General features: G+C 40.1%; 1 protein-coding gene across 2 annotated transcripts in view; it reads left to right on the forward strand.

The window, feature by feature from the left end:
- ppp1r16b (protein phosphatase 1, regulatory subunit 16B) overlaps nucleotides 1-16,638 on the forward strand; it is a 96,911-nt gene that overhangs the window by 59,427 nt on the left and 20,846 nt on the right. For both annotated transcript variants that reach the window (XM_085457650.1, XM_085457651.1), the window contains exon 4: nucleotides 11,817-11,962. In XM_085457650.1, coding sequence (XP_085313776.1) covers nucleotides 11,817-11,962 — 146 coding nt within the window. The remainder of the gene's footprint in view (nucleotides 1-11,816; nucleotides 11,963-16,638) is intronic.

Here is a 16,638-nt window from a genome sequence, read left to right on the forward strand (position 1 = left end):
GGTGGGAATTAATGTTTGAGGTTTTCTGACATTGAAAAAATGATTTTTAATAGTCCGGAAATGAGTTCAGTTTTGGGGAAATGAATCATTTTTTGCCGTCGGATATTCATAGAGGATGTGAGGCCTGTTTTCACTTGCTAATGAAAGCTATTACTGACATGATAATCAAAGCTTCCCCCTCAACCAAATCAATTCTGCGTGTCACTTTTCATTTTAAACTTCTCAGTAAACAAAGTCAGCCTTTGAATTTAAAAAATAAACTTTTTTGTACCCCAGTTGTAGGTTTTCTGACATCGCCATTATTCAGTCCCAGCGTCCATCGCTGAGCTGAAAGATTCCTGGAAACATGGGAGCAGGAGAGAACATTTTATTTTGCAGAAAGCTGGATTATTGAAGGAGCAGGATGGCCATAAACTTGCTGGTATAGCTCACTGCATCGGTTTGTTTGTCCCTCCTGAGCTGAAATGTCAATTGCTGAAGCAGCTCGTAGAGTAAACTCTAGATTTTATTTAGGTCTGGATGGCAACTTTATGGGTGAAAAAGCAGTTGTTTACAATGTGGAAGTCATCAAACTTTCTCAACCTTCCCCAAGTGGGGTCACATTTTAATGTAAAATAAAAACAAATCTGACTTCCTGAGTGATGACATTTAAACATTTCAGAAGGCCCGATACTTATTTATGACTTTGGCTTCCCCTCTGCTCTTTAGCTCCTCGTCCCCCGCTCTTCTCGTTTGTCTCCTTGTGCAATTTCAGTGTACCCCTGACAGTTTATGTCCTCTCTCCTTCTTTAGCTTCTCAGTCTGCTTCAGCTCGAACAGCCGTCCTTTTCTCTCTCTCCTGGTTGTTCACAGCCTAATATCCAGGCTCCTGCTGAGAGGCGGTGAAATGAACAGGGGAAGAGAAAATTGAAGTCCATCAGTCACCAACAGTGTGAATGCTGTTTTTAAAAGTGGTGGGCTGCCAAGAGATCAGATTGACTTTTCAGCTTTGAATGTGTGTGTACCTGGTAATCTGCTATTTGGATGAGTCAGCCAGTGTCTTCAAGATGAGACCTTTTCGTGACTATGAATAGCAACACACATACAGACACACACGCGCACACATGCATGCGCTCACACTGTAAAAAATTACAGTCACACAAAGGAAATTCACACAAATGCTCTTCTGTGTTCATTTTGTCATCTTGTTTTTCAGAAGCTAGATTAAGCAGAGACAGTAAACTAGATACTGAAATGGATGTTGGGGAAAGAAATGAGTGTGAGAACACACACATACACACACATACAGACACACACAGACACCCGACAGAAGGTGAGATAAATGAAGGAAGGTAGCAGTGATGTTCTCTAAATGAAGTGTCATACCTGTCCTGGACTGGTCTCGCTTCACTGACTCGAGACATTAATCAGGAGGCGTCCTGCAGGGGGTCACTGTATGTACAATAACACAACTACACACACTGCAGTATTTACTACAGTTTTTTCGATGAATGCATCCAGATTCCTTTAGCTGGGATGTCTAAAATCAGCGTACATGCATTTGTCTGTTTGCGTAAATGTGAGTGGAGCGTGGACACGAAACACAGCCTCAGTCCTTCATTTTAAGGAAAACTGCTGTATTGGAAGTAGTAGCCTGCCAGTTCAGAGGGCTCACCCTGAAAATATCTGAGGGGGAAAAACTTGCTTTCACTGTTTCTGTCTGCTAAGTATATGCACATGCACAGTATTACAGTACTGCCATACAGGCAATAACAGTTTTACTCTACAGTGATTTGCAGCATTTAAACATGTTTACTGCTCTTTTATTTCATAAGTTCTGACATCCAGAGTTCAAATTAGCACCCAGCAAACTGCCAAATGTGGGTAAATGTTCCATTTAGTGGATGAGCCTCAGGGGTGTAGCTTCCACTCTGGTGGGTAAATGTTCGTGCCAAAATAATCATGTAATAAAACACAGCGGTGAGAGCCTCTAATGTGTTCTGGTGTCATTTTCAAGCACCCTGCTGTAGGGGGTCAAGTGTGACAAGTTTGATGAGGAAGCTTGTCGAGTACAATAGTAAAGCATACACTGGGGGAAAATCATTATTTGATCCCCTGCTGAATTTGTATGTTTGCTCACTTACAAAGACATGAAAGGTTTTATGGTGGTTTCATTTTAAGGGACAGAGATAGAATATCAACCAAAACTCCAGAAAAAACACAATTTCAGCTTTTTTTTTTTCTTTTTAAAGTTAAAATTTAATCCCAACCAAACATGGCCTAGTAGTTGGAGAAAGCCTTGTTGGCAAGTGGTAAGACATTTCTTGTCTCATCTCAGCTGGGAGTTTGGCCCACTGCTCTTCTCTAAATTCTCTAAATCTTTTAGGACAGCAGTCCCCGACCCCCGGGCCATAAGACGTTTGGTACCGGGCCGCGAGAGTTGAGGCCCGGGTTAAAATCTATGGCTTTCAGGGTTTTAATTGGTTTTTAGCGTTATTTTTTTTTTTAAATGGTTTTTATTATTAACTCTGTTTCCCTCGGTCTTTTCCCGTGTGTTATGAATAAATCTTCCTTTTTTTGGTACCGCTACTGGTTTTATTTTGTTGTATTTATCTGCGACACCTTAAAGACCTATAATTCAATTCAATTTAGCTGCCTTTAAAGGAAAATATTGTCAGACATAAACCGGTCCGTGGTGCAAAAAAGGTTGGGGACCGTTGTTTTAGGAAGCTTCAGGTCTGAAGACTGGCTAAGCCACTGCTTCAGCCACTCCTTTGTTGCCTTTGTGATATGTTTTAGGTCATTGTCATGCTGGAAGACCTTGTCCCATTCACACTGGTCCCTCCATGTGGAAAAGTTGCCCTGTACCACTAGCAGAAAAATAGTCCAAAGCATGTTTCCGCCTCCATGCTTGACTGTGAGGATGATGTTCTTTGGGTAATACTCAGTTTCTCTTTCTCCAAACACATTCGAGTTTGATTGATCGATTGATTGTATCTGTGGGCCACAAAGGCATAGACGTTGACCTCCACTAATCAAAGACATCGCTGTTTCAATTTAGGATTGTGGCTTTATTTCTTTTCGTGAATAAAACACGTTTATGTTGAAACGAGGGGGAGCTCACACCATTGTTTCACAGAGCTGTAGCTCATAGTAAGTCTGCGTTTAATGGTTACGTAATCGCTCATAGTTATTGGGATTTTTACATCAAAATCTCCCTGCTGAGCTCCGTACTCTATGTAAAGGGTTAGAGTGAGTCAAAACATTAATATCAGACACCTAGCACACTGTTGTAGGCCCTTGTTAGCTTCAAGCATAAATCCTTAGTTATTTACCGTTTGACGTTTTGTTTTCTTGCTGAGAGTTAGATAAAAGATAAAACTTTCATGCCTCTGTGGTAAATATGAGCAGCGGTTTAGTTTAGCATAAAGACTGAAATCGGGGGAAACCACATTCATGGCTCTGTGTAAAATGAGCACTTTGTTTTTCTGTATGATGCAACAAATGAATCACCTCATCCAACCCTTCTGAATTTGTCTTAGCTTTTTTCAGAAACAGACACTGTTTGTCTTCCTGACGCCCTGAGTGAACGCTGCTGCCCTATTGGAATATTATCTACATACATGTGTTATGTACCATAAATCGTATCCGTTTCTTTTGTTAAGGTGATGTTATAACCTTTGGAGTGCTTTACAGTATCTGAAATCTGCAGTTAATGGAGGTAAACAAGGATATTTTTGATTTGAAGCTATTCTGAGGTAGAGGAAGGCAGCGTTTTTTCTATTTTTCTTTTTTCCTAAACACACCTGCCTTGTGTTGTCCCATATTTGGGCGAGCCACAGCTGTTTTCCGGCTCTGAGTGTTTTGCTCGGTGGGGGCCTCCATGTTGTCGAGTGGGCACGATGACCCTGAACAGCAACAGACTGCTGGAGTTGCATTAAAAAAACATTAGCTGTGTTCAGGCAGATATTTATGCAGGGAGACCGACTGGTAGCGATATGACTGATGCTCGTGCTGTATAATCATTTGCAGGGTTTGATCAGGCTGAGCTGTAAAATTGTGAGTCGGCATTCCTGTGTGGTTCCACACTCTTCATTAGTCATTCAGCTCTTCATTACTTCAGCCTTGGAGGACTCAGACACGCCAGCCATTCGACATCATCTTCTTATACTCTGCTTCCAAAATTCAGTAATAACCTGCTTTCTTTCTTATTAATATACTTTCTTTGATATACTATACTTTTATATGCATTTTTTTCTTTGGAGATGCAGTATGATGCCTGTGAGATGGAGGCGGGGGAAAAAACCCAGAGGAAATGAGACACGGGAGGCGTTTAAATTGTGTTGCACTCCTGAAATCTGCTTTTCAGGCTGTATATGGTGATCCATTGATGCCCCACTTCTTAATCCATTTCATTTAATTCTCTGCAGTTCATCGACAAGGCATCTCTATTTTTATTCATTCATATTAATGTACTCTTTATTATTTGGATTAGTTCCTCTAGCTATAGTAAAATATAAACCCCCTTCAGCCTCTAGTCTCCTGCTATATCAGCTGTTGTCTCAGCGGGCTGGCCCTGCTCTTGCTCACTTAACCCCTCGGTATTTTGATTTAAGTACGAGGCCCGTCACCGTCTGCCCTCTCTGCCCCTATTCAAATACTTGGTCTTATTTCCTCATCGTTTCGCTCCTCGACCCGAGCTGTGGTCCTCTCAGCCCACGGTAAGACTGTTGCCGTTGTTTTCCAGGCACACAGAAATAATCTGGGCCTTTGTTTGAACCATGCTCCCATTCTCAGTGCTTTGCATGAATGGCACATTATTTTCCTGTTTGCTTCATTGTCTTTACTTTCGTAGCTCGTGGGTGAAAGTGTGTGTTTTTTGTTTGTCACAGGAAATGAGATTAGCCAAGCAGTTAGCTAGCAGGTGGACTTAAGCATGTGGGTGTATTCAGAAGGCTGGAGAGATTAGCCTAGATGTTAGCTGCTGTGTGTAGGTTGCAGCCTGTTCTTCTGATTCTGATGACATCTGTCAGGACGTTGCCGCCGGCTGGAATAAGCCAACACAGTGTACTGAATGTCTTTGACAAGCTTGTGTTCACTTTTTTTTTTAATTATCTCTTGCAGCTTGCCAATTACCAGACTCGGATGGAAAATGAAACCCATAAGTTGTTCACTGAATTACCAGTTTATCAATTTATCACCATATATGCTCACACATGCATCAACTGACACGCGCACGTTTAAAAAAAAAAAAAGATGTGTGACTCATGCACTTCTGTCTTTTCCTTTGAATTTGGTTTCTTTTCTAACATTAACACCGGAAGTCATTGACATACATAGAGCAGCCTTCACAGAATACCACTTCTGCTTTTGGCAGCATCAGAAGGAGGTCATAAAGATACTTTGTTCCTTCCTGCTAATTTTGTCTGACGCCTCGCTATTTGCATCATTGATAGTAAAGGAAAAATTGCATCATGAGAAAAAGAGAAACGTCTGAGCGCACCTCCTCCGGCGCTCTGCGACTGGGTCCTGGATCTCCAGGCTATAGCCATTTTGTGTGTGTGTGTGTGTGTGTGTATATGGACTTATTATTAGTCCAAGGCCAATAATAAGTTTGGATTGTTTCACTTCATATTTAGTCCAACATTGACTTACCAGACTTCTTGTTTCACTTCCTGGTTAAAACCACTGATATTTTTATTTTGGGGTAGCAGCACAAGAATCATACATTTACTAAGTTTGCTAACTTTACCATCAGAAGAAACCCCGTTGCTTTAAACTTGTATTTGGTTCTTTCAAACCATATCTCTGTCTTAATTGTTGATTATGTTTTTATGTTGATGATGATCAATCCATCCAAAATGATCATTAACTAAACAGACAGCCTGTAAGGTTTTCTGCAGATCAGGTGCAAAACCTCATTTCGTAACTTCTCATCGATAATCTTCAGAATGAAAATCTTCCCCTGCACTAAAACGTTTCTGAAAGGATGTGTTTGTCAGTTCGACATGTTTCCAGTCAGCATTCTTTTTTTTCTTCTTTGCATCCATTTTACCTCTTATCTGTCTTCCTGCTGCCTGTCCTCGGCATCTGTGCTGTAATTTCATTTCCTCTCTTGTGCTGTATATTAATTCACGTACTCCCCCACCATCACACGCTCGTGTCAGATGTGCCTTATCTGAGCAGCCTTGTAAGTCAACACTACAAAACTCCAAAGAATGTACACAAATCAGTTTCTCTTACGTCAGTGTGGTTTAAGTCTTTTTTTTTTTTTATTGTTGTTCGAGCATTAAGATTAAAGTTTTATCAGAGAGCTGGAAGGCAGCGTCAGAGAGGGAGTGCAAGTAATGGAAAGAATGGAGATTGAGGGTTTGTTTTAGAGCCAGAGGGAATGTACTGTATGGGGTACAGAAGGTAACAGTCTGAGCTGTCACATCATCTCACAGACACAGCTGAGCTATAGTTGGTTTCATGACATAGATAAATGATCCTAAAGGGATTTTCTTTATGGTCAAATGTAACACAGGTTTCTGGTCTCTGAGTTTGAGTAGAGTAGGCTGCTAATTCTTCTAAAATTACTTGAAAGCAGGGACTCTATGTAAATGATGCTGAAGAATGGAGTCTGCGGTTGTTGTTTACATATCCCAAAGTGACTTTCTTCTGTCTTCTAATCTGCCCCTCATGCTTCTTCTTCTTGGCATTTCTCTCCAGTTGGCTTATAGTTATGTTTTTGCCTCGCTCTGTATTATTGCCTTCCCTTCTTTCACTCCTACTCTGAGATACTAGAAATCTCTGGAGATTGCACTTTAGCTCATCTTTTATGCAAATCCACAAAAAGAAAAAATCTCTCTGCACCTCGACCTCCCAACGTTTATATGATGATTATGGTGGAAATTCAAAGATGAGGGGGAAATTTGAGAAGTCCTGACGTTCATTCTAACCGCTGCTAAAAGACGATGCAGAGTGTAAAAAGGGAGCCACTGGCATTACTGGGTATAGTTATTAAGTGGAAAAAGTGAAAACTGCTTCGCGGGTGTAACAGAGACATTAGAGAGAGATGGAGAAAAACATTTTACTAACTGCTTTACACCCCTGACATTAAAACTTTTTTATACTTAATTTGACATTTTAGCTTAATTACTTAAGCTCTGTCACCACTGTTGCACGGGTGCTTTTAGCTGCTTTCAGCTGCTCCCTTATTTCCCAAGGGATCAACACAGCTGGGTTTAGGTCTCCTCCTGGCCTCCAGCTGGGGATGTTTCATGCATTAAAACAACTGTGTTAACCACTACACCTCAGAGCCACTGTCAACTAGGGGGCCAAGTCCTGTTGATTCTCTCTCGCTCCTTTTATAACTGACATAATTTACTTTTCCCAAATCTTGTCCTTTTTCCCCCCTACCTCTTAAAACAGCTTTGATAAGTTCGACTCTTAAGAAGACCCTTTCAACCAAAATAATTACCATACATTACTCTTCTTTCAAAAACAAACAAACAAAAAAGAATGTTGCTCTGCAGAGTTATTCATACCCTACTAACAATCATCTCACAATTTCAGTCTGGTTTTCGGCCAGTTCACAGTACAGAGGCACCCCTGGTCAAGATCACAAATGATCTTCTGATGGCAGCCGACTCTGGGTTGCTTCTTGATCTGAGTTCTGCCTTTTGATACAATCTCTCATGATATTCTTTTAAAGAGATTAAAGTCTGGTCAAGTCTGTTGTAAGTCTGTAAAGCATGTATAGTGAAAACTTTTCAATTCACAACCTTGCCCAGTTGTTAGTGGTGTAACAACTGGGCAACTAAAACTTTTTTTGAACAAATGTGCTAAGCTCGCTCTGTGCGTTGCCACTTCTCAAATCGTTCCTCCTTCCCAGATCAAGAGCTTAGTTGCTGTTTTCCATAATGCCTTAAATTTTGAAACGCACATCAATAATATCACTCAGCCTGCATATTTCTACCAATGTGATATTGGTCGGCTTCATACATCCTGTACATCAGTACTGATTTTCTTGGACGTGCTCTGGTTATATATCATATTTATTAAAGTAAAAATCTTAAACTTCTCTATAGGGTTCAGCTGTTCATAGCCAGAACTCCTTCCATAGAACGTATTACTCATTTCCTTCAGCAGCTGCATTAATTTTAAGATTTTTGCTTCTTACTTTCAACTCTCTCCACAATCTCGCACCTTCATTTTTCTCTCACTTTCTGCACATTGCCATTCCTTCCTGTACTCTCCTCTGTTACTCTTATTATACCAGCTGCCTGGCTGTCCACCTTGGGCTTTTGAGCTTTCTACCAAAAAGCTTTCCGCCTTCTTTCGAGCTCTCTCCTGCACCACATTTGCAACATTGATCCTGTCCCTGTCTTTAAAGCCAGCCTGAAAACATCTCTGAAAACATGTCTATGCTGTTTGATTTTGGTGTGTTGTGAATTTTAATTCTATGCTGTCTTGCAGCTGTTATTTTATCCATACTGTGGTTTTGTTCATTGCTCGTAAGTTGTCCTCGACCATCTTGAAAGGTACCAAATGTAATATTAGAGGTGAAAATTTAACAGAATATTTCAATAAAATTTGCAGCATTTCTGACAGTTCAGGAAAAAAAAATACTGAACATCAGTGACTGCAGCTTGCAGACAGCAGCATTTATTAGTGCAAACAAAATGAACGCATTTTCCATCCTTCTGTTCTCCAGTGAGCTCATGGATCATAGACGCCCTGATTCAAAATTGGAATCTGTTGCCACAAGGTGCCAGCAGCAGTAATATAGTGCAATATTAGAGATACAGGTATACATACAAAGCACAAGCACAAAAGTATCCCAGGTAGTCTTTTCCACTGAAATGCTCAACATTTCAACAGTAACAATAACTCAAGTAATTTAACCTTGTAACTCTTCAGGACCCTGCACTATGCTTGCACATAATAAAATTGAAATGGAAAATCCCTAACCTGTAACCTCTAACCCTAACCCATCAAACATTTGCTCTTTTGTTGGAGGTTGTTAAAGTTCACTATTTACTAAATCATCATTGGAGGCTGACACGCTGCTCTCGTTGTTGGGCATGCCTGGGCTTTAAACACTGTTCTGCACTGTGCCATTGATATTATGATATGACAGTTGTATGTCACAGAAAAATTTACTGATATTATTCCTACCATCACTGTTGTTATACTACGCCATTATGCTTGTGATTAAACCATAGACGGCAGATTTAAGTTGTTAGTTAATGAGTGAGTGGTTTCATAGTGACATTTGACCCTCGTAGTCACATCTAGTTCTTTAAAACCAAGATGGCGAAAGTATAATTGCTTCACAACAAGCCTCCAGAAACCCATGGATGATGTTACAGTACAGGGTGGGCCATTTATATGGATACACCGTAATAACATGGGAATGGTTGGTGATATTAAAGTCCTGTTTAAACATTGTGAGTTGTAAATCCATCTTGAGGAGTTTGTCCCCTCACATATACTAATGTGCCACAAACAGGACTTTAATATCACCAACCATTCCCATGTTATTACGGTGTATCCATATAAATGGCCCACCCTGTACTTAGCTTCTATATTGTCTGCGGATTAAACATCAAATCCACCTTAAATGCCATATTAAGCAGTTAATGAGTAAATTATTACCAACAGTCCATTCTCTTATTCCAGATTGAATAATTACCTGCACAGACAGATGCCAGAAACTATCATTTCTTATTAAGAATGAGAAATTATTGTTGTTGTCTCATGCTTTCTTGCTTTGTGGTAGATCTTTGTTCTGTCTTCACTGAGATATTTGAATGCTAATCAATCAAATCACATCAAGAAATTATGTTTTTTTTGTTTTCGTTTTTTTGTTTGTTTCAGAACCTTCACAGTGGCATGTGGAGTGGATGGTGTTCAAAAGTCATGAGTTCTGTTTAGAAGCCAGGGGACTGGAAGCCAATATGAAGAAAAATGGCTTAAAGGGATGTTGGCCTTTAAGGAAAGGGAGCTTTGTATGAGAGAGTGAGGCTGACAGGCTTTACTAAGGAAAAGTAATATGGAGCACAGCAGGTTCACTCTAATTAAACTGCTTATATACAAGTAAAATGACCTATAGCCGCTTAAAAATAAGCATACAGTTGGTTTAACAGAAAATGTCTATTTTTTTTCTGCTCAGAAGTGATTAGCATCGTATAACTAGCGCATAGGTTTAACCTGTGCATGCAACAAAATGTTTCCTTGTAGATTATATTCTCAAGTAAACAATTCGCAATCAGATGAAATAAAGAAGAGCCGAAAAACCCTCACGTTTGAGAAGACGGTGCAAAAAAATGTCACTTTAGAAAGTGTTAAACTGCAGAAAAGTAGAGTCTATCAATAATCTGAAGACATGGGATGGTGAGCTAACAGAAAATTGTAGTTCACAAACTTTGACTAATTTTTACCCAAATTGCAGAATTGAAGTCAGAATATAATCACATAGGAGTTGAACAGAGGAGCTTGTGATTTGATGGATTGCAATCGGGGATTTAGAAAGTGGAAACAATTTGAGACTTGTGTGTTAACATCGTGGTTTCCAATACATGCTGAGATGGCTGCTGCTCGCCAAAGCCTCACAGTATAAGCGGATTACTGAGTGGATGTATTTTGTTTTCTTTCTTTTGTTGCTTGTTATCTTTATTTTTTTTTGTATTTGCTGCCAGTCCTCTTTCTTTTATTTTCTCCCCCCCCCTTTTTTTCTTCATTGAAGCACTTTTGGGTTTTTTAGCAGGATTGTCAGCAAACAATTTGCTAAAGGTGATTTTGCATTTGTTTGTTTTGTTTTTTTTGTGTGATAGATGTCTCATTTCCTTTGATATAAAGGTGTCCAAGGGTTCTTTGGTATAAAATGAACAAACAAAACAAAGCAGAAAAATAAAAATTGGTTTGGAAGGTTTGATTAAAAATGTCATGGACCAGATTCACCACCGCAAACAATAACAGAGGCATTAGCTGACATGCCCTTTTCAGACTTTGGAAACAAACTGTTCTCCCTGAACGTCTTGATTTTCTGATAATATCTGACCCTCCCACTGTGACAAAGTAATTCCATCCTTTTCTTCAGCACTTTCCTGCCTCTTTCTCTCTTGTTTTTTGTTATCTGTGGCAGTAACTTGTTGTTACTGCCACACTCACTAATTAGCTCTGATGGAGCAAACTGCAGCTGCTGACAGCCGTCTGATTGGAGAATGGTTTTCATGGAAAATTCTCTTTCCTCTCCACCCTGTAATCACACCCAGCTTTACAAGCAAAATACTTTGTGACCCTCTGCCTTTGTCCAGGAAACAAACCCACACAATGGCTGAGAAGTCAGGATGAATGTGTATGAAGTTGCTTAGATTTGTAATCTAGGATAGCCTAACAAAATACTATATAGATTTCACAAATGGGTACTTACTTATTTATGGTTTTGTTGTCATTCTTGAATGATTAAGATGCTGAAATGTTATTTTACAAACCATCATATTTTTTTGTATTTTCCTTACTACTTTTCCCCCCCCAAGGTTTTAGATCAGGCCTTTAAAATCATATTTCAAAATTGGGGGTTAACTGTTTTCCACAAGGGTGACCACTTGTTTGGGTAAGGAGGGGATAGTGGTGAGCTGCACATATTTTATTGTTCTGTTGTTGTGTCTTCCATCGGTCCATCCATTCATTCTCTTCCTCTATGTGCAGTACCCACAATCCCACACTGAAATTCAAATCCTGAAAATACTGGGCTATTGAATATTTCCTAAAACCTGAACCAAATCTAATCTTGTCCTACTCCTCCTTTCCTTCCCTCCCTTTTCCTCTGTCTCTCTCTCTCCATACAGTGTTGCATAGACAACTATGAGGAGATGGTGAAGCTCTTGTTGGACCGAGGAGCCAGTGTTAACGCTCAGGACAACGAACTGTGGACGCCGCTGCATGCTGCTGCTACCTGTGGCCACGCAGGACTTGTTAAGATACTCATCGCACAGTAAGTCATAAAGATATGATACATCATGATTTCCTGCAGCACAGCCCTTATCTTGTCTGAGATAAAGACCAGCACCACGAAAGTCTAAATATGTTCTTATGAAATCTAATATTTAACTCATTATGCTTCAGGAAAATTGAGTAATGGCACTGCCTTAGGCTGTAAAAGGTCATGTATGCAGTGAGGAATACAGGGAGTGCAGAATTATTAGGCAAATGAGTATTTTGTCCACATCATCCTCTTCATGCATGTTGTCTTACTCCAAGCTGTATAGGCTCGAAAGCCTACTACCAATTAAGCATATTAGGCGATGTGCATCTCTGTAATGAGAAGGGGTGTGGTCTAATGACATCAACACCCTATATCAGGTGTGCATAATTATTAGGCAACTTCCTTTCCTTTGGCAAAATGGGTCAAAAGAAGGACTTGACAGGCTCAGAAAAGTCAAAAATAGTGAGATATCTTGCAGAGGGATGCAGCAGTCTCAAAATTGCAAAGCTTCTGAAGCGTGATCATCGAACAATCAAGCGTTTCATTCAAAATAGTCAACAGGGTCGCAAGAAGCGTGTGGAAAAACCAAGGCGCAAAATAACTGCCCATGAACTGAGAAAAGTCAAGCGTGCAGCTGCCAAGATGCCACTTGCCACCAGTTTGGCCATATTTCAGAGCTGCAACATCACTGGAGTGCCCAAAAGCACAAGGTGTGCAATACTCAGAGACATGGCCAAGGTAAGAAAGGCTGAAAGACGACCACCACTGAACAAGACACACAAGCTGAAACGTCAAGACTGGGCCAAGAAATATCTCAAGACTGATTTTTCTAAGGTTTTATGGACTGATGAAATGAGAGTGAGTCTTGATGGGCCAGATGGATGGGCCCGTGGCTGGATTGGTAAAGGGCAGAGAGCTCCAGTCCGACTCAGACGCCAGCAAGGTGGAGATGGAGTACTGGTTTGGGCTGGTATCATCAAAGATGAGCTTGTGGGGCCTTTTCGGGTTGAGGATGGAGTCAAGCTCAACTCCCAGTCCTACTGCCAGTTTCTGGAAGACACCTTCTTCAAGCAGTGGTACAGGAAGAAGTCTGCATCCTTCAAGAAAAACATGATTTTCATGCAGGACAATGCTCCATCACACGCGTCCAAGTACTCCACAGCGTGGCTGGCAAGAAAGGGTATAAAAGAAGAAAAACTAATGACATGGCCTCCTTGTTCACCTGATCTGAACCCCATTGAGAACCTGTGGTCCATCATCAAATGTGAGATTTACAAGGAGGGAAAACAGTACACCTCTCTGAACAGTGTCTGGGAGGCTGTGGTTGCTGCTGCACGCAATGTTGATGGTGAACAGATCAAAACACTGACAGAATCCATGGATGGCAGGCTTTTGAGTGTCCTTGCAAAGAAAGGTGGCTATATTGGTCGCTGATTTGTTTTTGTTTTGTTTTTGAATGTCAGAAATGTATATTTGTGAATGTGGAGATGTTATATTGGTTTCACTGGTAAAAATAAATCATTGAAATGGGTATATATTTGTTTTTTATTAAGTTGCCTAATAATTATGCACAGTAATAGTCACCTGCACACACAGATATCCCCCTAAAATAGCTAAAACTAAAAACAAACTAAAAACTACTTCCAAAAACATTCAGCTTTGATATTAATGAGTTTTTTGGGTTCATTGAGAACATGGTTGTTGTTCAATAATAAAATTATTCCTCAAAAATACAACTTGCCTAATAATTCTGCACTCCCTGTAGTAGCTCTGTAACAATATGACATCAGGTTTTTGCTGGATTCAGCTCAACGTGTCAGTTCTGGGTAAATATTGAGATCAGCACGTCACAGCATTAAAACAACAAAAATAAACAAACCGAACAGTTGCAGTTCGAGACTGAATGCACCAAAATGTAGTTAATTTGTTAACTATTAGTCATAAAGTTTAAAAGACGTGCTTCATTTCTACTAAACTTCACTTGCATTATTGCAGTTCATGAGAAGAGGCTTACAGTTATGATATAGTGACAAGATATAAAGATTTCTGTGAACATCAGATGTATGAATAGCTCTACAGGCCACAGAATAAACAATACAATTTGATTTTGTGGTGGGTCTGTTATGGTTTCCCATATTATTGTTCATTTTGTTGTGATAGTGGGCTCATACTAAGGGACAGATTTTCCCGAGGAGGCTTGAAACGCTGTTTCTAACTTTTTTTTGGGTGCTCCTGGATCTGTATGATGTTATAAAGAGAGGATTTTAATATGGAAGCCCCTCCCACCTGCTTTTCAGCTCTTCTGTTTGTAAAGGACAGCCAATCAGAAGACCTGGCTTAAAGAGCCCCAAGCTAAAAAGTTTGCTAAGGGGCCAGTATAAGATAAATCATGGTTATTTTAAACCATAATGAATCCACTTTAGGTTGAAAGTTTAAATTGACCAGCAGTATAATGAATGGCTGTGATGGTTTCCCAGGCAAAAACATGTGCTTACATGATACTCTAAACTTAATGGCATGGCATGTTGTTGCCATGCTGTCAAATATACAGATATAACTGCAGCTACTGTCCCCAATGAGCCACAGACGCAGTTTGAGGAACCTGATTTTTTTCTTGTCCAGACAGATTAGGTTTTTCTGTTCCAAAATCAACAGAAGCAACAATTAATGCTAATGCACCTAACAGCTGTGACAAATTATACAAAAAAAGAGTGAAAAACATCGTGGAAATGACACTATCCTCTACTAAAAATCAGTGTTATAATGATATTTGAAGATAAAGCAAACCCACTGAAGGTCAGTAAAGGATAATACTGAATTATTTCCAGCCGCAGGATGTGTAGTGGTTTAATAATGACAGAGACTGAATTATTATCCAACTTTGATATGCAGATGTTGTTAATAATTCAGTAACAAGATGACTCCATGCGATCAAGTAACAAGATGACTCCATGCGATCAAGATGTGTGACTCGCATGGAGTCACACAAACCACCTGCAACTCAACACCTCAAAGACTAAGGAACTGGTTGTGGACTTCGGGAGGTCCAGAGAAGGTCCACTGCCGGTTCAGATAGAGGGGGAGGAGGTGGAGGTGGTCAACAAGTACAAGTACCTCGGGCTGTGGGTGGACAATAAACTGGACTGGTCATGCAACACAGAGCACCTGTATAAAAAAGCCCAAAGCCGACTGTACTTCCTCAGGAGGCTGAGGTCTTTTAACATCTGCAGGAAGCTCCTGAGGATGTTTTACCAGTCGGTGGTTGCTGGAGTACTTTTCTATGCTGTGGTGTGCTGGGGGAGCAGCACAGCAAAGAAGGACTCATCCAGGCTGGAGAAACTGATCAGGAGGGCTAGCTCTGTGGTCGGCATGAAGCTGGACACTCTGGTGACAGTGGCAGAGAAAAGGACATTAAAGAAACTGATGGACATTATGAACAATGCTGGGCATCCTCTGCACACGGCCATAAACAATCAGAAGAGTCTGTTCAGTGACAGGTTGCTTCTCCCCAAGACAAGAACTAACAGACTTAAAAACTCCTTTGTCCCACACGCCATCAGACTGTTTAACTCCTCTCTGGAGGGGAGAGGGAGGGGAAACAGGAGGACAAAGGAGGGAACAACTAAGCTGTAGTGCCTCTTCACCTCACTGTACAATACCTTGTGCAATACTTTTTGTAAATAGTCAACAGTGCAATAGACTCAATACTTGAAATGTGCAATTCACTTGTATTTTTATTTTTTATTCCTATTTATTCTATTTATCCCCTTTGTATATTTTATTTATATTTGTCTCTGTATTTATATGTGTGTGTGTGTGTGTGTGTATATATATATATATATATATATATATATATATATATATATATATATATATATATATATATATATATATAACAATTCTGTAACTGTAACTTCGGTCGTTGCTGTGCTTTTTGGAAGTCGAATTTCCCAGAGGAACCCACCCGAGGGATTAATAAAGTTCTATCTTATCTTATCTCTTAACACTGACCCAAATTCCCATAGGGAAAAATGTCCTTGTTACTGTCTTTGACTGGATGCAAATACGTGTAAGAAGTATAGATGACTCATGAGTTCACACATTGTGGACATGTTTAATTAGGGTTTAATTAGACTGAGTTTATTAGGCTTTAATTGCATCCTAATGAAGCAATAACAGCGACACATGTACACACAAAGAGACAAAACAGGCAAATTAACATACTGCACGTGTACACATTGGTATTGTTTCTGCTTGTTAACATGACGGGTTGAACTGCAGCCTGTATGCAGAGACTTACACACACACAAACACACTGCTGCCATCTGTTGACGTGCAGGACTCGTCAAAGCGACCGTGCTGTGACATGGATGAAGTTAAAAACTGCTGAATGAGGCAGTGTCATTTGTTCTGGGCTGAAAGACGTTAATTAGCTTCTTCAGTTAGTGCTGTGCAATGCACATTTGTTTTGTCATCCCCATCCAAGACTTTGAGTTATAGATTGTTAGTTTTCAGCATCTTTGTGTGTTACAGTAGGTCGGGACATGAAAACAGGGCGGCGTTACCCTGATGACTCAAGTTGTTTTGGTTATTTTTAAACTTTTGAGGATCACAGATGGTGCTATGAAATGTAATATATTGAACACTTTTTCTCATTGAGTCGTTAGCCCTGCATATTGTACATT

Source organism: Copadichromis virginalis, linkage group LG5, assembly GCF_057382275.1.
Source record: "Copadichromis virginalis isolate Kocher_CV1m ecotype Utaka linkage group LG5, C_Virginalis_male_GT1.1, whole genome shotgun sequence".
In the NCBI taxonomy this organism is placed as follows: domain Eukaryota; kingdom Metazoa; phylum Chordata; class Actinopteri; order Cichliformes; family Cichlidae; genus Copadichromis; species Copadichromis virginalis.